Source organism: Echiichthys vipera, assembly GCF_963691815.1.
Source record: "Echiichthys vipera genome assembly, chromosome: 22".
Classification (NCBI taxonomy): domain Eukaryota; kingdom Metazoa; phylum Chordata; class Actinopteri; order Perciformes; family Trachinidae; genus Echiichthys; species Echiichthys vipera.
This window is the reverse complement of record NC_139847.1, coordinates 6915657-6935706: the sequence shown is the minus strand read 5'-3', so window position 1 is coordinate 6935706 and position 20050 is coordinate 6915657. Positions and strand designations below refer to the sequence as shown.

Genomic DNA, 20050 nt, shown 5'->3' with positions numbered 1-20050 from the left:
TAAAAAGGAGGTGCAGAAAACATGGGGCTCAGTCTTGCACACTCAGAGAAGAAAAGACTCAGCAGGAGGACATTCTTCACGTCTGTGGACTCCAAGGCTCAAAAGACCGAGAGATTCTGCAGATCCTCTCTGAACATCACTCACTAATCTCCACCATTTAAAACAAGGATGAATACTACGATCCAGTGCCTCGTTCTCCTGGCCTGCATTATCATGTGCACTTCAACGAGTAAGTGTGCTATTTTATTGGATTATGGAAAGCTTTTTTTGCAGTATTTCTGCATTTATTTGGCTTAATTGTCCTAAACTTTGACTACAAACATCCCCCACTGTGTCTTTTGTTGAGCCTGACATGTAGGAAAACATGTAAAGTGAAACTGCAATCCTTCCACAGATGATATCACTATTTTGGACTGCCAGTGTGCAAAAACAAGCAAGGCTGTAAAGCCCTCTCTCATCGCTGATATCAGGGAATATAAGCCTCGTCCATACTGCAACAAGGAAGAAGTCATGTAAGTATCTGCAGTAACGTGGACAGTTGGACCACTTTATTCAGTCTTGATTAATGTTGATTTTCCAACGACCACGTGTCTTTGTTTAGAGAGTTGTTTTTCATTCAAGCTTTCTCTTTCTCCTACAGTGTCATACTGAAAGATAAGGAACCAAAGTGTCTTGACCCCAAAGAAAAGTTCACCCAAGCAGTCCTGCGAACATTTCACATGTAAGTCCAACGCATTTGTTTTTTTTGGACGTCGTGCGCTTTGAACTGCCAGCGTGAACTCACTAACATGCAACTGGATGAGCTTAAGAGTCAATTAGCAAGGACAGTGCACGGGGAGGTAACTTGAAGTTTTTCTGCAAGCACAGGAGGTCAGCAGTTATGTGTGAAGCTCTGCTCGTATGGGCTTCATCACCGTCAGTGTGTACGAAGGACGGATGAATCAGCATGCAATTAATCCTGCAGCTACTTCAGCAGAGGCAGCCGACACAAGGAAAGAGGCTCCTAATAAGCACTTTATTTTGAAACTTTATTGAGCCACCGTCTTTCTCAGGAACATCCTGTTAGATTTGGAGCAGTGGTTCCAAACAAAAGGTCCGGGACCTTCTTTAAGCGGTTGCAAGATTAATCTGAGGGGGGATGACGATTAAAAAAACGGAAATCCAAACAACATGTATTTGCAACCATGCGTACATGCAAACTTGTTGTGTTTTTCATATTTTGCTCTCCAGAAATACAACAAAGATTTGTTTGAATTTAATAATGAAGGGTGGCAAGTAGACATAGCTGCATTTTAAGGGGTCGATCACTGCTTTTGTGTTGTGTTGTTGAATTTTGGATATTTGTAATTCATAATCCTAGTTTTGACAGGTCAGACACAGTCCAGTGTCTCCTCTGTCTCACCTTCTTAATGGATAATGCAAATAAAAAACTCATGATGGTATAATGGCATATGTGTGCATCTGCACCCTGTGTTAGAGACCTTGTGATGAGAGAGGTTCAGAGTGTTCAGAACTGTAATGTCTAAGGCATGTGTTAGTTTGGTCTAAAGACCTCACCCAACCGAGGCTTAGCTTGGTGTCCCTCTCCCTAAAAGACTGTGCGAGATTTGGCTCATCGTCATTCCTGCTAGACTCTAACTTTGTGAGGACGCAGGGGTGAACGTATTTTTGTCTGCAGAGGAAAATGCTTTGGCAAAATACCACGGAGAAAAAGCTGATCCTGTTTGTTGATCTTTATTGAAGAATCTATTTCCACAACAGTGTATTACAGGCATTGAATTAAGTGTATAAAAATATTGTGAATATACAAAAATCGAGTTATAAGAAGACAAAGCTTTATTTAAATGCTTTATTTCACAAGCCACAAAGGGAGGATTTTCAAATTTCAAATTAAAGGTTGAACATGATTTGCTTTTTTTTCAGGCAGAAAGCGGCGCGTGCTTTTAAGATGAACATCACCTCTGGCAAAGCAACCACTGCACCGACCACAGACTCAGCCACAGTCTCAGCCACAGTCATGCCGACATCATCATAATGCAAATGGGAAATAATGCCACTTCACGAAAAGAGGCTAAAAGGGACAGCAATATGTAACAACGTGAATTATTAAATACTCCAGCAGCCGTAACTGTGCTTTGGCATGTTTAGGAAACTGTTTGTGGAGTTGGGGAAGTACTAAAATACTGCCTAGAGATTAAATCCACTGTTAATGTGAGCTTTCTTTTAAAACTGTGATTGTATTGTATTGTATCTAGTAGTAGTAGTAGTAGTATTACCAGTCTGTCAAACTTTCTGTAAAAGCATTATTTATGATGTAGTTCAAGCTGACAGATAATAATATGAAGGTCATTAATGGATATCAAAACTATGGAGAATGTGTCATATGTAAATGCATCGTATGTCATTGTGTAATTTGAAATTTTTTCTTTTTTTTGAAGTTATTTTTTGGCCTTTTTCATGACTTTTATTTCTGAGGATAGCTCAAGATTGACAGGAAACAGGGGGGAGGGGGTGGGGAGGCCTGCAGCAAAGGGCCACAGGTCGGAGTCCAACTCTGGGCCGCTGAGGCGAGGACTTTTTGCCTCTGTATGTGGGGCACCTGTTATAACCGCTGAGCAACTAGCACCTGTTTTTCTATTTTTTTTTATTACATACAAATGTGTATTTATGTGTGTATACGAAATACTGCGCGTGTGCCGTAATGTACAATACTGAGTCTTGACATGTGACGCTGTCAGAGAGCTGTAAAAACTACATACTACCTAATAAATCTTGTCTAAAAAAATAAAAAATATCGCTGAATTATGACAGTACTATGTGCCTTAAACTGAACTTTAGGCGACGTCACTTCCATGTCCCTGGAAATGACCAATCGTGGAAGGGAATCTCTTGACATGGACAATGGGAGGGTTTTATTTTGAAAATAATCTACAAAATTTGGGAGTTGTCAGTTTGGGAGTTGTCTCTGGTCTGGCCGCGGGGGGTGCTCCGGCCCAGCTAGAGGGCTCTGCACCTTGGTGCGGAGGCTCCTGTCTGCCTGGGTCGGGGTGGTCTCTGTGGCGGTGCTCCCTGTGACCTTGGACTGGGACCTCTCCCAGTGTGGTCGGCCCCCCAAAGGTAGCTTCCTCTAGTCTCCTCTGTACCTCAGGTCTCGCTGCCCGGCCATGTCTCTGTAGTGACAACTAGTGTTTGTGTAGGTGTGAGTGTGTGTGTCTGTGTGTCAGCGTGGCTGTGTGTGTTTGTGTGAATGTGTGAATGAACGTATATACATTTGTGTGTGTCTCTGTGCACGACTGTGGGAGGGTTGGGTTCTTTTAACTTTCTTCTCCTGATTTTATTTGATGTTTCTCTTTTTCTGTACATCTCTGTGAGGCACTTTGCGATACTTTTCTGTATGAAAAGCGCCGTATAAATAAAGGTTGATTTGATTTGATTTGAAAATAACACAAAACATATGTTGCATTTGGAAGCATTGTGGTGACCTTTAGTTCTGCTGCGTGATGTTGCTGATGAGATGACGCCCCTTATTAAATCTGTGACAAAAAAATAACACCCGCTCTGTCTATAATGATACCGTTTGACCAGCTGCTTGTCATCAAACAAAGCCAGGACATCCTTCCACTCCTGGAACGTCTCTCTCGCCTCAGTGCCATCCCCTGCTGGCAACTCCTGACCACTTAGGACAGCTCTGGAGATCTCGTACGTATCTGGGAGAGTAGGAGTGATTCTCAGACTAAAGAAAGTTGATAAATAGCTTTAATTCTAAAGTTTGAGAGTAGGACTAAAATTTCACAAATTCAGACTTTAGTGTAAAATGGCACAGATGCTTGATAAATACAGCCCCTGATCTTTAATGATCTTAATGAACGCAGTCTCCTTAACATATCTTAAATCTGGATTTCTGTGGGCATGCAGGCATACTACTGTAAGATGAGATTTCTTTTGTGACTGAAATGAGTTGCATGTTTGAATTGGTCGTAGCTCCGTAGTGTGTCCTGTTATTTGGGTTAACGGAGGAACTGTCTGACGTGTCGTGCTCTGCCTGTGATTCAGTGGCGGTTGAGGTCGGCGGAAGGATACGAGGTCGATTAAAAGAAGGGAAAGTTGTCCAGTCGGAGCTGTCTCCGTGCTTTTACTCCATCCACGTCCTGAAAGTAACTACGAGTTAGGAGTTAATGCGAAGAGAAGACAAGCATTGCACTACTTTCTCTCTTAGAAGAAAGGAAAATGAAAAAGTGACAAATCAATCATCACTGACACCCTCTGCTGCAATCGTTTTTGCAATAACACTGATCCTAAACAGGTCTCCACACAGCCTCTATAGCCCTCAATCCCCTTCTTTTTAATGTGGCCTGAACTCAACACGGATCATGTTTTATCAATAGACATAAACAAGCTGGTCAATTAGAAGAGAACTACAAGAAATATTACAAACACTGCTTTCAGGTTTTTGGCTCATAACAGTGTCTTAGGATTCAAGTTCTGTCATTCATTTTCATTCATTCATTTTCATTTATTCATTTATGTCAGGCAGCATTCATTACAATAGCATTTGCACAGAAAACAGCAACATTTGAATGCAATTTGTGCCTGAAAAGGAGCCGGAAAAAGAAAAAACATTATGTATACCCCACCCCTTACATAATGTTTAGGTAGCTGATCCACTTGAAGTAACTTAGAATTATTACTATACTTTTATATTCGATCATAACGGCGTTTAGCAAAGAAAGATGATGATAAACAATTAACAAACAAAAAAGCAATACATATGAATGTCAGGACAACGAGTCCAAGATGGTAATGAAGACAATTATTGGTTTAAGATAGCCCCCCATATACATATTGTGACCAGATAAAGCGTTTGTATAGTAATTTAAATTTGTGGATGCTTTGGCATTGCTTGAGCTGGATATCCAGCATATTACATAGCTTCACACCTCGTACCCACACACAAAAGCCTTTGCGAGTAGTCCGGATCTTTGGTAGAACAAAGTTTCCGTAACCTCTCAAGTTGTATGCATTATCTCTTTTTTCAAAGAGTTGTTGCAGGTTAGGTGGCAATACGTTAACAAATGCTTTGTAAAGAAATATCATTGTGGTGTACTTAACCAAATCATCAAGCTTGATCAAGTGCGACTGACAGAAAAGATGATGAGTATGCTCAAGAAATCCATTTTTATGAACGATCCGAACTGCTCACGTCTGTAACATAATCAAATCATCCATCAGTGACCCAGTTAAGAGCAGGAAGCACTGATCTCCATACAGCATTTACGTTTGTAATTCAAAAGCTAGTGTTTACAGTATATGCAACATTATAGTCACTGTGCTTTGAGTCGTAAAAGTCCCCTCAAGGTTGTTTTTCAAACGATGACACATTTTGCCAAGTCATACTGTAATGTCATAATTTCATTTCTCAGTCATGTGGCCTCGAGGCTTTGATTCCACATTGATGACCCGGACGTCTGACAAAGACACATGCCTCAAATCTTAAGTCATAAGCAAAGTCTGAACTCCTTTTGTCATCAAAAAGATGAAATCAGCTGTTATCTTTGTCACTAATTATGGGGCATACTTGGTGAACAGATTGTGACTAACTTGAAAAAACTAAGAGAGAAAGAGACGTGTAAACAAACCGTTATCTTGTATTTTCAGTGCCAATTAATCAGTTTCACCTCAAGGCAAATACTGTGGATTGAAACAGTGTAAATGGTGGTTGAGACTTTCCAAATGTTCACATTATGTTTTACATAATAAAGGAAGGGAAGCTCTACTTTACAGTAATTCCCTTCATCCTAACACAGTTCAAGATTAGACACATTTTGATGACTCAAGAGATGTGAAAAAAAAGGTCTTTTTTAAAAAAAAGTTGTTTTTACACAAGTTAAAAATACAAAACTCAAAACAAAAGGGAAATCTGGGATTGCCTCCCACGTTAAACGGTGACTTCTGTTTTAACTTTCTAAACATTCTTTTTTTTGGCAGTTTTCAAGCCTTTTATTATAAAGGACAGACAGGAAATGGGGTGAGAGAGAGAGGGGGAGACATGCAACAAAGGGCCGTGGGTTCGACTCCGACCTGCAGCCTTTAGGGTTAGAGGACGTTCAGCCTTTTGGGGCGACTGCTCTAACCACTGTTCCACCGGCCGCCCCCTGTGTTAACCTTCTTACATTACGTGTCTTTACTATTTCATCTGATCTTTTTATAATTACTACTTTTATACTTTTAATGCTCCTGCTTTTTATTTATACTTTTATTGCTTAAACCCAACCAAGTAACAACCGTTTTGGTCAAATTCACAATGAGACTCCCAGACCGCAAGGCGACCTAACATCAACGGTTCCCGTGTTGATGTTAAACACAGCATATGCATTTTTTCATTCATTTCAAAAGTTCACTTAAAGATCACTTGACAAGTGAATGGTAATTAAATTAGCTAATAAGTGACTCTTTCATATAACACGTGGGTCAATAGAGCCTTTGCCTACATAAAATATTGATTAATGCTGCTTTAATTACCCCTCTTGGTCCCAAATCAATGAATATTTGCAACCAAGCTAAAATACATCACAACAGAGCCTACTAAGAGCAAAGAAATGAGAAAATATATTGAAAACAGCATAAGAAAAGTAACTCTAGTATAGTAACTCTATTGTGCTGGGTATATGGGGTCAGAACAAGCCCCTGGACAAAAACAACAGCAACCCAGTGTCATATGTGCAGTAGCCACGGGTCAAACTGGGTTTGTTTACAGAAATGCATCTGTTGATCATTTTAATTCAGAGTATACAGAGTTGAATACTTCTGTAGAGTTAGGCCAAGCAGAAGAGAGATGACGCTACTGGCTGACCACACAGACAGACGCCCTCCGTCTGTATGACTAATTTCTCTGTCCACCAACCGCGAGCATGCCGTCTCTTAACCTCAACGAGGCCTCCTGTCTGACAGTGAACTCCCGTCCCATGACTACCTTCTGCTGCACATGTGAATGCACCAAAGTGAAACCAACACACACACACACACACACGTATACAAACTGGGTTTTTCCTCAATCAAAGTGGATGCAGAGCACATGATCGCTGTATGTGTAAATATTAGAGAGCAGCATGTATAAAAGCGGTCGCAACAGCTACATGATATCTGTCTGAGTTTAAGAACCTAACAAGCAACCGCCTCAACAAGATGAAGCTCTGCATCCTGCTCATGTTCGGGACCCTGCTCGTCCTTGTTGAAGGTAAGAGATTGAGTACGACTTAACTATGGTTTGATTTTGGTGTGACTAAACATTCCTGTGTAATCCTCAAAGCAAATTCAGTCAAAAGCAACTGCACTGGTTATTTGTCTAGGAAGACGTTTCACCTCTCATCCAAGAGGCTTCATCAGTTCATGTACGCATCTGACCAGGCTGGGACGGGTGAGGAGCGGCGTAGAGGAGGAAGAGTCCCAGCCTGGTCAACAAACAACCAGTCCAGTTGCTTTTGACTGAAATTGCTTTGAGGATAACAACGACCTGGACGAATGAGAACATTCACAGGCTGATTCCTGTGTAATGGTAACGTATTAAACCAGGAGTTTAGAATGACAGGTTGAAGTGGGTTCTTGAAGGTTGATGCGAAACTGAAGTTCCTAAAGAGTAACAGCAGCTACAGATGCGTTTCATCAACATGTAGACACCAAGGAAATGTGTCTAGAGAAGACAGCAGGAAGCAGTAATAAAGGAATCCCTTGACCTTTGCTGTGTTCCTTTGAGAAGCATAGAAAACACACACTCTATTGCAATATTGCGTTAAGTATTAATTGACTATATCTGCGTTTTTGCAGGCTAGTACTAAAACACATGCACTTAAGTTATTACTAACCCAAAGCTGCAGCATTTATGATTTTTCAGCAGCTCTTGGTTTCTAATCTTTCCTCTATTGTTCCCGTGTGTGTGTATGTTTATATAGGTAGCTATATTGCACTCTGTGTCATCTTCAGTATGTGAGTGTGTGTTATATATTATAATAATATAAAGAATTATTTAATATGTTATTAAGATAAATACCTTTGTAATATAATTATGCTTTGTTAGATAAAGAACAAGGGTAATCGAAGAATGACAAATGGAAGTTATTATTGTTGTTATTATTACTTTTTATAGATAGAAGGCAAAATGTTTCAGTACGTGTTATTTCAGTAATATTTATTAAAAAAGGGGTGGAATTAAACAAGTTTATACTTCTTCCCACTCCTTTTCGGATATGTTATGTATGTAAATGTATTTTTTCAGTTTACTCTGTTATGCTTTGTTATTGTTCATTTATTTTTCTTTATGACTGCCCACTAATGTGCGATAATTTTGTTTTTTCACATATTCTAAACTAAACTAAACTAAAAACAATCAACTCGTAGAGACGTGAAACTTGCTTCTGTTCCATCACAACAACATCATTTCTGCTTCATTGTTTATTGTGTTGTGAGTGCAGGGGTCCGTTTCACAAAGCAGGTTTAGTGAAAACTCTGAGTCTGTTAACCCTGAAATGAGGGAAACTCAGAGTTTCCTATCTCAGAGTAGATCAACTCAGAGTTCAGGGTTAGACTCAGAGTTTGGTGAACCTGCTTTGTGAAACGGACCCCTGATCTGAAAAAGACTGTGGTGCAGAACCGCAACAAAACAAGGTAAACAGAAGTGGAAGAAGTATTCAGACGCGTTAGTTGAGGAAAATTGGCAAAACCGCAGCGTAACAAGTACAAGTGTAACAAGTCCTGCGTTCAAAATGTTACTCGAGTGAATGTGCATATTTTTTATCATCAAAATGTTTTAATCTGTGAATAAATAATAATTTGTAGTTAATTATTGGTAGTTGGTTGAGGTAGAGCTAATGTCAGATACTTACAGTTACAGTTATTCCCATTTTTACCATGTAAGGCAAAACTATTATTATAGGTAATGCACTATAGTAAACATCATGCTTGTGTTTTATTTTTTGTCTAAGTTACTTCAGTGGTGCAGCTCGGTACATTTACTTCCTTACTGTACGTAAAATTAAAGTAAAATACCTCCTAATTGTACTTATTTCCATTTTATGGCACTTTATACTTAAACACTACATTTCAGAGGGAAATATTGTTACTCCACTTCATTTATCTTACAATTAGTTACTTTGCAAAATAAGATTTAACATATAAAATCACTTCATGGTGTAATCGAATATCAGGCATTTTATAGATGAAATAACATTTGAGTGCAATGAAATAAGACAAGACAATAGAAGACCATTAACAATACTGGTTCAAATGTAAATACAATACTTAAAGGTAAAACATAGAAGGCAATAATAGATTAACAATATACAGTATGATTTTATCTTATTTGAATGAATACATGTCGGACCAATGGCTGTATATTACCAGAACCTTTCAGTCACCGTGACTTTGAGAATTTAAGTCGTAGTGAACAGGAAGATGACTGGAAGGAAGAAAGAGGAAATTCGAGGCTGGTGATTTGGAGTTAGAAAGTGCTGTTGTCAGCTTTTGATTCATGGAGAAATGACCACACAAACATCTGGTTTCACAACTTTCTGATGAGGCAGTGCCAAGTTCCCAGTATACTAAAACAAGGAAGGGGAGGCTGCAGTAAAACCACTGAAGGAGGATGAACTCTGGGGATGTGCTGTAAACCTCAGTTTACTCTGCACTGTGTTTGAGATGAGAGGATCGCGTTAACAAGTTTATAACATCTCTAAACATCTGTATCTACTTAGTGGCTGATGTCAAAACAAATTAAAGCATTGCAAAATAATACAAACTTTAAAACACTTAAGACGGAATCGAAAAAAATCTGCATGTTCTGAGCTTGGAATAAAACAGCAACCAAAGCATTTTTTTTAGTTCAAGTTTATTTTATCAAGAAAACTCTGTAAGAGTGAGAAGAGGTTTGTTTACCTACATAACATCTGACCGAATGTTTGTTGGTGACAGGAATGCCGCCAATCAACAGGGACTACAACACACACTGCCGCTGCCTTCAGGTGGAGTCGAGGATCATCCCTCCGGACAACCTGAGGAGCATCAAGCTTGTCCCCGAAGGGCCCCACTGCCCCAACATGGAAGTGATGTGAGTGCTCTCATATCGACGACTGTTTCAAACGCTTGTTCAGGACCACTTGGTGTCCCTTGTTTTTAACGCTCTGGGTAACCTTTTGGTGTAAATGTGCAGGGTATGTTTAGGTTTAGGCATGAAACTCCTCGCTCAGGTTTAGGAAAAGATCGGGTTTGAGTTAAGTTAAGTTCAAATATTGACTCTTGGTTTCACGCGGGACACAGACTTTGGTCTCCTGGTTGAAAGTCCTCTGTTTGTTTGACTCATGGTAAATGTACTTATACTTATACTTGTACTTCTATAGCGCCTTTCTAGTCTTCTGACTACTCAAGGTGCTTTCACAGTGTTTGTCACATTCACCCATTCACACAGACATTCACACAGATGGCAGTGGACATTTACAGACCATCTAATCTAATGTAACCATTCACACCACATTCACACACCCATGCGCAGCACGGTGTGTAAATGTCGCTCATCCATCCCCCAAGCATTGGAAATGCTTCTGATACTGCCTGAAATGCTGGTGTCAGCATCAGAGAGTACGCAAGTCTGCCGAGATCTGATACCACGTAATTTAGCCGCAAGAAATATCTCCTTCAAAGTTGGTTATTTACGTTTGTTTTCGGTTATGACTGACTGACAAACTAGATAATAAAAGAAGAATTACTTTATTAATCCTGCAACGGGAAATTCGATTTTTTCACTCTATTATTATTCAGGTTACACACACACACACAATACACACACGTGCACAAACAGGACCTATTTACACATGCAATTAATGGAGAGATGTCAGAGCGAGGGGGCTGCCAGTGGACCAGTGCCCCGAGCAGTTGGGGGTTTGGTGCCTTGCTCAACAGCACCTCTCCAGCCACCAGTCCACGTTCCATTCATGGTCCACACAGGGACTCGAACCGACGACCCCTAAAAAAGAGTTCTATGGCATTCATTCTCTATAAGTAAGTTTTTTCGCCTTGCTGATACATTCAGGTATCAGAATCGGCATTGGGAAGAAAAACATGTTATCAGAACATCTCTAGCTGAGGTTCACTGACCAAGCTGCCGTGTTTGACGAGTCGGGAGTGAGAACGTTTTGCTATTTTCATCGTCAATGAATCTGCAGAGTGGTTCTTTGAATCATCATTGAAGCGTTTACAAAACAACAGAACATTTGTAAAAATCGTAAAACCATTGAGCCCAAGCTGATGTCTCCATGTTGCTAATTTTGTCCCTGAAGAGATTCAATAAACATTAACATTAAAAATGGATATAACACTGAAGGACACTCAGGTTATGTCCCTGGTATTGTTTCTGGGGAGTTTTGTCGTTTTAATGACATGATGAGGTCTTTCTCTAAATAACCCTCGGTGGGTTTTTAAGGCAAATGTTATAATGTTATGATTTTAATGTTGTTCTTGTTCTTTTTAGGCAGAAGTAATTGAATAGTTAATTATAATAATGAGCTCAATTTGAAACAATCATGCATGTAGAGAGACATCATTTACATGTCATTAAACAGTTACTTGTACATAAAAAATGACATTTGCTTTTGAGACAGGACTTTAAACATTGTGCGGGGAGACAATACGCAGAGAATAATACAGATGTTTGGTTGCTAATCAGACATTTCTAGAGTTGGTGCAGTTGCTCTTGGACTCATGATCTCAGTGTTTCTAAAATCCTTCCTGGCTCTTCTTTTGTTTGACCAGAGCTGGACTCTCGAGCGGAGAGAAGGTGTGCCTGAACCCTCGCTCCTCCTGGGTGAAGAAGCTAATCAACTTTGTTCTTGAGAAACAGCTTCACTCACAGGGCGGAGCACTTCCCAAGAACCAAGGATGATAACATGATGTTGAAAGCAACTTCTTCCTGCAACAATGAGCCATGCTGTTTTACTTTAATAACCCAGGTTGTGTAACTTAAACAACCTATTTCTGTTCTAAGTGCTATTTCAGTTGAAAGTTTTTTTTTGAGCAAGTTGTTTTTAAACATTTCAAGCGTTAGAAAGCTGCAGATAAGTGTGTTATTGTGTTAAAGAAGACTTTGTGTCTGTAAAGTGTTTCATTTTGCGTGTTTAAAGTAGTTTACCTGTGTAGAAAGTTTGGTTGTAAGGCACTTTGAAAAAGCTGTATGTAGCATGAATTATGTGATATTCTCATATGTAACATAATTCCTTTAATGTGTGGAGCTTCTCAGAGAAAAGCAAGAAATGATCACTTATGTTAAACCTCTATGTCTACATTTAATGTGACGATTAAAAGATAAACACATAAAATCTGTTGTTTCTTGCATTTGATCCTAACCTGCCTTTGCACTGTGAATCCTGTCGCCACATATTATTCGTATACACTGTTGACATAAAATGCACAATGACAAGCCTACATCTACACCATGCATTAACATGGATATTTCCTTATTTGGAGCTTGGCCACCATTTTAATTTTGCACTAAACTGATCCCCAAAGTCCTAATAATTCATCTAGAGGGGAACATTAATATCTAGTCTACCCAGTAGTTGACAAACATTTCACTCAAAACCACAAATGTCAAACTCATGATGGTGCTAGAGGAAAGTCAGGAGGTCATCAGGGGACATTCTCTGGGGACCATGAATGTCGATGTCGCCGACCCATATTGCAATCCCTGGAGCGACACTGCTAGCATGGCTAAAAATCTAAAAATATATAGGTATACCTGCTGAAACCAACTGCAGAACTACACTTAAAACCGGTCCAGACAGATGTCCGTCCTCCACAGAGCTGGGTCTGTCTGACGTTCCTGTCTGTTATGGGGAAGGTTTTCGTTGTGTAATGGTAAATTTGAATATTCCTTTTTCCTTGAGAAGCCTCCACACCCTGCTTTCCCCCCAAGATATCAGATCTCTTTTTCTTTGCTACCCATTTGTGTATTTTAATGTCTAAACCTTGTAATTGCATTTCAAGTTTCGGAGACAGCCAACCGCTCACTGTCTCATGATGTATTCAAACCCTTTTGCATTCTGAACTGTGTTGATTAGACCTCTTAATTATACTGCAGGATGTCTGGGCTGATACCTGTGAAAAGACAAGAGTGTGAACTGTGTTGATTAGACCTCTTAATTATACTGCAGGATGTCTGGGCTGATCAACCCCACAGTAGACAAAGGATGTAATACACATTCAAGGGGTGGGCTTTCCCTCAGGTATAAATGTTCAAGTTCCCTGATGCTCCTGGTCTTTCTTCATTTCGAACCGCTCGCATGTCGATTGACCTTTTCTTTGCAAAGAAAATAAAACTTTGTCGGCCGGCAAGAATTCGTTATTTCATTCTTCACCAAGAGCAGAAAATTTCCACGACAGTTGCCACCGTACTCTACGGGGGAATTGTTGGGTCTCTGTAAATCATAAATAAGTCACAGAGTGTGGTCTTTACCTACTCTGTAAAGTGTCCTGAGATAACTTTTGTTAGGATTTGGCACTATAAATAAAATCGAATTGAAAATTGAATGAATTGAATTAAAACAGAGGACATCACTATGATACAAAACCTGCACGACTTCCTAATCGACACTAATTTTGCACAAGCGTCAACACATATGTGTGCCCTTCCCGTGAAACGGATTAGACCAAATTGGCTGCATGGTGGGAGACTTCCAACCAACGTTATAACTATTAAATAGTTCCAGGAATCAGCTTAGTGCAGCAGAACGCCCCCGCCAAGTCCCTGAGATAACATTAGTTCTAACATCTGCCAAGACATACAGTATTAGTCTCCCCCATTTAGCCATTAGCACTTTAATACAAACCACTGCTGAGGAGAACTGGCAGCATAGTTTTGCAATACTGCTCCTGATAACGCAGCGTGAAGGTCATGTTTTATTTCCCAGAATAAATTGTGAACAACATTAAATCATCAGCATAAGGTTGTTAATCAGGTTGAACGTTTGTTTAAAGACAGGGTTCATTATATGGACATTGTGTCAAGCTCACAGCGTTTAAAAGGAACAGAGCATGAATTAAAAGTACTGTAGATCCCCCACATACGCTAACACCTCGCCCGCCTCATTTATCACATTACTTCTTTAGATGTTATATAAAAGGACGCCAAACGTTTTCAAACATCGTTCACCTTTAACACTGGTTTCTCAGACGGACGTAGAGGTTCTTGCTTCATGAGTAAGTGTAGAATTCGTCTTTAATACAAAGATGCATTACTTCATTCAGACTTAGAGTTGATGTATTTTGCCGTGTGCCCAGTCTTGTTATGAACACATGTCTCTGTTTCCCTCCAAAACACAAAAGAGCAAAACTGTGTCTGGCTCCACAAAAGCTGGAGAAACACACATCTGGAAATGATTGTTACATAAAAATATATCTTAAAATGAATTTCTCTGATCTTATTAGAAATACAAAACTGAGAGGGGCATAACCAGTTTATATTAAATTATATTATTACAGTTCTGAATTCCAGAAAGGTTTGCTTTTGGACGAAAGAAGGCACTTAAAATTACAAAACATTAACGTTTTGTTCACCTTTAACACTGGTTTCACAACTCGGAGGGATGACGCAATCGCTCCCTCACACTGGCATCATTTCCGGAGGCATTTTTTTCTTTTCAGTTGCAAAAAACTCCCTCTGTGCCAAATCAAACAACTTGTGTTTCATATAGTTTGCCAGAAAAAAATAAAGATACATATGATTTAACCACCAAAAACAGACTAAATAAACAATGTTTCAAGGACATTTTATCTTCAGGGAGGAGCAACCGTGAAGATAACGCCAACTGGCAAAACCTCAAGAATTTATCTACAATAACAAAGAATCATCGATTAAAAGTAGTAAACTGATATAACTTAATAAAAATAATAATCAAATCACCACTCATAAACATCTCCAACATAAAAACTGGACCTTTTTGGTTTCAATATAACAGTAAATGTTAAAAACAGTCACGTTTCACATCGAATCAGCTCCCCTCAGCTACTCAGCATGGACCCAAAAAGCGTCCTTTATAAAGCATTAATGAAAATGGATCCCTGTGCTAATTTGGTGATGGCGAGACAGGAAGTGGCTGGGAATCGTCTGGTGCAACGACGTAACCCTTCCCCGGGGGGAACCACGCCAGCAGGGCTTCAGTCCAGCTGCCGGTGTTGCAAAACGTCAATAAGATGTCAAACACTGTGGACAAAACACAAATGAACAAACATTAATGACGGATACAGAACAGCTTCTTGCAAATGGAAATACAATTACTCGCCTTGATTAACAGCCAGGATCTTTGAGTGGAAGTTCTTGGCGTTGTTTCTCTTCACCATGTACTCGTCTATGGGCAGCCTCGCCGTGCGGACGCCCAGTTCTCTGGCCCTGGAGAAGCTCAACCTCTGCGGGGGACAGACGGCAGCGATATCACTGCATTAATAACAATATTTATTTGAGCTGAACATAGAAGAAAACCGAAAACTAACGTGTAATCAGTCATCTTGTATCAGCTGGTCAAGTGGCTGTATGTGAAGTCTGTGTTTTTGTAAAATACCTTCTGGATGCTTTCATCCACAAGACCCCCGAGGACGTACACCTTGTCAGCATCCACTGTTTCTAAAGCTGAAATAAAGAGATTTTTATTTAAAGTATCAAAGAAAATCAAATAGAAAAAGACACAAAATACAGACATGTGGATATACATACAGTTTTTTGTCCCGATGTAAAACGTTTCTCTCATTTTTCTTGAATATTTTAGTTTTCATTGAGTTTTTTTTCTACTAACCGTACATTATCTATGTACTTTTAGTATTATTATTAATAATCATTAAATCAATAATCACTTATTTATTGTATAGGGCTAAAACTAAAACCAAAATCCTTTTATTAAGAACTTATAAAATACAAACTCAAAATGTGAATTTAATATGCAACTAATGAAAAACACTGAGTATTTCCTCGTTTTAATAAGAACTTTAGGTGACACAGAAAGTTTAGACGAGTTAATTGTGTATCATGATATCTCGATATATGATTCCAGTTAAAATCGATAAATGATCAAATCAAATTATGGACCACCCGTATTTTCTAAACTTTAGAAGTTAGTTTAGTTTAGTTATAGTGTATTCTAGTTTATTCTTACATTGTGTATTCTGTAAATATTATATTATTATTATTATAGTGAGTATTTCAAATGTATAGAGTATGCTATGCTAATTTATTTACCTATTTCAATATATTTTGTTTATTTTCTATTGATACATGTTTTTCTCTTCCTACAGTGTTTATATGTTTACTGTCTCTGTGCACTACTTTGATTGACTGCTGCTGTAACAACAGAATTTCCCATTTCGGGATCAATCAAGTGCCTTCCTCCCTGAGCAGTTAAAGAGACATGAATGTGGTCTAAATGCACCTCCTGTTGGCCAAAAACAGTGCATTTGAAGTATCTGTGTATGCTCATGTATGAAATGAAACGAAATGTCTCCTCTATTGAGACAAACCCCTCAAACCTTCTTCAGCGTCTGGTGTGAGGTAGACGAGCGTCTCTGGAGGAAACAGGTCCAGACAGCTGTCTTCTGTTATGTCCATCTGAAACAAACAAATAAGCAGAGTCTCTTGCTAAGTATTCAAACTATTCCTGGTCCAGATTACATAGCATGTTATGTGTTTAATCTAATGTCTGGCTGAAATAATATTAAAAATACTTCAAAGCTAGGGAGGCATTACGCGTGAACAGGGAAGAAAGAATTCAACCAACAGACGCAAACTGAAACTTCTCCGGTTGATTTCTTACAATCTGAAATGTTGGGTTTAAATATGCAACATGACATATTACAGAGGTGAGCTTGGGTATCTCATTCATTCATTCATCTTTAACCGCTTGTCCCTGTCGGGGTTTGCGGGGGGCTGAAGCCGATCCCAGCTGACATCAGGCGTGAGGCGGGGTACACCCTGAACAGGACGCCAGTCTATCACAGGGCACATAGAGACGAACAGAGACAGACAACCATTCACACCTACGGGCAATTTTAGAGTCATCAATGAACCGAACACCTGCACGTCTTTGGACTGTGGGAGGAAACCGGAGAACAATTATTTTTGTATTACAAGTTTTCTAAAACGTTATGTTTAAATATACAAATTAGGCTTTATCTAATTTTAACTTCTGGTGAATTTAGGAGAAATCTACAGACGCAAACAGACAAAGTGAAGTTAAATGAACACCTAAATGTGTTTTTTTGGACGTTTTCTTTCCACTCGTCTAAAGGAAGACATGATATGGAAGAAAAAAGCCCCAAATCTCAAAAAAGTATCTCGTCTTAGGAAAAACCAACAACTATTTAAGAGTGGTTCTGCTTCATCTTCCCTCTGAAAAATATCTCCCGGTGAACTCAGGATGTGAACTTTAATAATCACCACGTAGTTGAGGAAGCCTTCGTTCATCCGAAGGCACTCTCTGTAGAGACGGCCGTCCTCTCTCAGGTCCGTCAGGTGAAGGTGAAACGGTCGAGTCGCCTTCCTGTTCGACCCGTACAGCCGCCTTAACTGTCCAGCTAGTCGACTGATCTCCTGAACACACAATCGTACACAGTTGAAGGTAGGTGAGTTAATGCAGACGGGTGAAAGTATCCCATTATTTGAATCAACAGCTGTTTTGTACCCTCAAAAATCTTTAAAAATCAGGCTGGTTGAGATTTAATGATGCTGTTTTGAGGCTCTTACCTTGTCTGACATGCTGTCCGTCATACTCAGGTCGACGCAGAGTTTGAGCCCCGTGGACTGAGCCTCAACTAAACGCTCTTTGGTGATCGCTTTCAGGACGCGTTTGGTAAACTGAGGATTATCTGCGCCGGCACCTGTATGACAAAAACACAGGGAAGACAGGTTGTTCTGGGGAAAGAAGCTCTGGAGTGAGATGTAAATGACTTTCACCTTCAATCTACCACGCTGAAATCAAATAAGATCCTCTTCTCTTGAAAGCCATTACTCCCGCCGTTCTCTCTACCCTCACCGACATCCTACCATCACCTAGAAGGACCACGACTTCCTGAAACTCAACACCATTAAACAGGAATCAACATCTTCGGCCCAAAATCAATCCTCCCCATCTCCCAGAACTTCTCCCTCTGCATCGATGGTTACTCCCTCCCCCTGGTCAGAAACCTCGGCATCATCGTGGACCCCACATTCTCCGTCAAGTCACACATCAACCACGTCACCAATACTTCTTTCTTCCACCTCCTCAACACTGCACGCCTTTGCCCCACTCCCTCTTCCTCAGCGGCTGAAACACTCGTCCGCGCCTTCATCACCTCCAGACTCGACTACTGCAACAGCATCCTTTACAGCAGGGCTGCCCAATCCTGCTCCTGGGGGGCCACCGTCCTGCATGTTTTAGGTTTCTCCCTGCTCTAACACACTTGAGTCTAGCGATTTTCAAACCTGTGACAAGCTTCTGCTGCTTGATAATGAGCACATCATTAGATTCAGGTGTGTTGGAGCCGAGAGAAACCTAAAACATGCAGGACAGTGGCTCTCCAGGAGCAGGATTGGGCAGTCCTGCTTTATAGCCTCCCCTCCATTGCACTTCAAAAACTGCAATATGTACAAAATTGGACCGCCCGACTGCTCACTCACTCCCCCTCCAGAGCACACATCACTCCCATCCTCTGTGAACTTCACTGGCTTCTCATACAACAACGCATCAACTTCAAGATCCTCCATCCTCCTCACCACAGCCTTGCACCCTCATATCTGACTGATCTCCTCCATCGCCACTCCCTCACTCGCCGCCTCCGCTCTGCTGGCTCAAACCTTCTCACTCTCATTACCAAAACCAAGTATGGCACCCTGGGGGACTGAGCCTTTACCATCGCCGCCCCTACCCTCTTGAACGCTGCCCCTCGCCATCCAGAACTCAGAATCACTCCCATCATTCAGCTTAAAGTCCATCTCTTCAGGATCACCTACAACGATTAAAATCCACCATCTTCCACCCTCTGTTTTCTATTAATGTGACGTAGTGTTGTTTAACTTGCTTTCTGTTTGATTGTCTTTTTCATGTGTATTACCAGTGAAGTGTCTTTGCGTATTGAAAAATGGGCAATGAAAAACTGATGTGTCATTGCTCTGTACCTGACTCCTGCTCACGGTTGAGCTTCCTCCTCTGCTTCTCTTCTTTCCTCTTGCTTTTCTTCACTGCCAGCTGTCTCTCCCAGTTTCGCTGCTTCCTCAACACATTCCTCTGTTCGTTTAACAGACAACAAAAACACCATTAACAGTGCAGAGCGCTCAAGACAGTCAACTTATTTTAGACAAACTGCAAAAATAACTGACACTGATTATTTCATTCATCAATCAGGTAAAAAGACCTTCTGCTTTAGGTGGAAAACAGGCCTCTGTGTAAAGTTTGGTTGGCTTTTAGCTTGTTAAAAGTGCATTTTATGGGTCACAGGAGTTTCTGGGATCATGGAGAAATGTGTATTTTATCAGTCATCTAAAAAAAAAAGACTGTTTTCAAAACAAAAGGTATGAGGAAATGAAGTAAACAAACTTACTGAAGCCGTTGCAGCTCCGCTCCCTGGCCTGTGCTCCTCCACATCTGTCCCCAGGTCTATGTGAAGCAGCTCCATCACCTCTGAAACTCCACTCATCTCTATTTCACACACTTCTGAACACACACGCGCCATCTCAGGCTGCTACTGACCTCAAACGCACCACCTAAAGAAGAAGACACTATTCTGTCACACTGTTAATGTAACACGCATCTAGACATGTGTGCAATTTAAAAGCAACATTTTAATGATCTGAAGGGAGAAAGAGAGACAAGGCGACGAGATGTTGCTTCCACGTGAGCGGCGCATGTGAGTGACGTCAGAGTAAACAAAGAGAAAGGGGGCGGGGACAACACGTGTTCGTAACTGTATTTACACAAATAGACTTTTCAATCTTCAAACATTATAGCAATAGTAACAATAACAATGTCGCTCGAGGAAGTGCCTATAGTGT

The 20050-nt window shown here is 40.3% G+C and overlaps 3 protein-coding genes across 3 annotated transcripts; 2 read left to right on the top strand and 1 right to left on the bottom strand.

Moving 5' to 3' along the window:
• Positions 1-37: 37 nt before the first annotated feature.
• LOC310964254 (uncharacterized protein) lies at positions 38-2433 on the top strand. The gene is made up of 4 exons (XM_083937312.1): positions 38-229; positions 395-512; positions 641-721; positions 1924-2433. Exons 1-4 carry the CDS (start codon positions 169-171, stop codon positions 2033-2035), a joined length of 372 nt encoding a protein of 123 aa, XP_083793438.1. The 5' UTR covers positions 38-168; the 3' UTR covers positions 2036-2433.
• Positions 2434-7154: 4721 nt separating this feature from the next.
• On the top strand, positions 7155-12304 carry cxcl19 (chemokine (C-X-C motif) ligand 19). The gene is made up of 3 exons (XM_083937048.1): positions 7155-7234; positions 9961-10096; positions 11794-12304. The coding sequence occupies exons 1-3, from the start codon at positions 7183-7185 to the stop codon at positions 11921-11923; spliced, it is 318 nt and encodes a 105-aa protein (XP_083793174.1). The 5' UTR covers positions 7155-7182; the 3' UTR covers positions 11924-12304.
• A 2674-nt stretch (positions 12305-14978) lies between these two features.
• On the bottom strand, positions 14979-19826 carry trmt10b (tRNA methyltransferase 10B). The gene is made up of 8 exons (XM_083937303.1): positions 19600-19826; positions 19178-19286; positions 17765-17898; positions 17459-17611; positions 16552-16630; positions 15594-15661; positions 15318-15441; positions 14979-15238 (listed from the first exon to the last, which is right to left on the bottom strand). The coding sequence occupies exons 1-8, from the start codon at positions 19729-19731 to the stop codon at positions 15102-15104; spliced, it is 936 nt and encodes a 311-aa protein (XP_083793429.1). The 5' UTR covers positions 19732-19826; the 3' UTR covers positions 14979-15101.
• Positions 19827-20050: the final 224 nt, after the last annotated feature.

Coding starts and splice junctions, on each gene's coding strand:
- cxcl19 (XM_083937048.1), top strand. CDS start 7,183: ATGAAGCTCTGCATCCTGCTCATGTTCGGGACCCTGCTCGTCCTTGTT. Junction 7,235..9,960: donor CCTGCTCGTCCTTGTTGAAG/GTAAGAGATTGA, acceptor TGTTGGTGACAG/GAATGCCGCCAATCAACAGG. Junction 10,097..11,793: donor TGCCCCAACATGGAAGTGAT/GTGAGTGCTCTC, acceptor TTGTTTGACCAG/AGCTGGACTCTCGAGCGGAG.
- trmt10b (XM_083937303.1), bottom strand. CDS start 19,731: ATGGCGCGTGTGTGTTCAGAAGTGTGTGAAATAGAGATGAGTGGAGTT. Junction 17,899..19,177: donor CAACCGTGAGCAGGAGTCAG/GTACAGAGCAAT, acceptor TTTGTCATACAG/GTGCCGGCGCAGATAATCCT. Junction 15,442..15,593: donor TGGATGAAAGCATCCAGAAG/GTATTTTACAAA, acceptor TGTCCCCCGCAG/AGGTTGAGCTTCTCCAGGGC.
- LOC310964254 (XM_083937312.1), top strand. CDS start 169: ATGAATACTACGATCCAGTGCCTCGTTCTCCTGGCCTGCATTATCATG. Junction 513..640: donor TGCAACAAGGAAGAAGTCAT/GTAAGTATCTGC, acceptor TTTCTCCTACAG/TGTCATACTGAAAGATAAGG. Junction 722..1,923: donor GTCCTGCGAACATTTCACAT/GTAAGTCCAACG, acceptor CTTTTTTTTCAG/GCAGAAAGCGGCGCGTGCTT.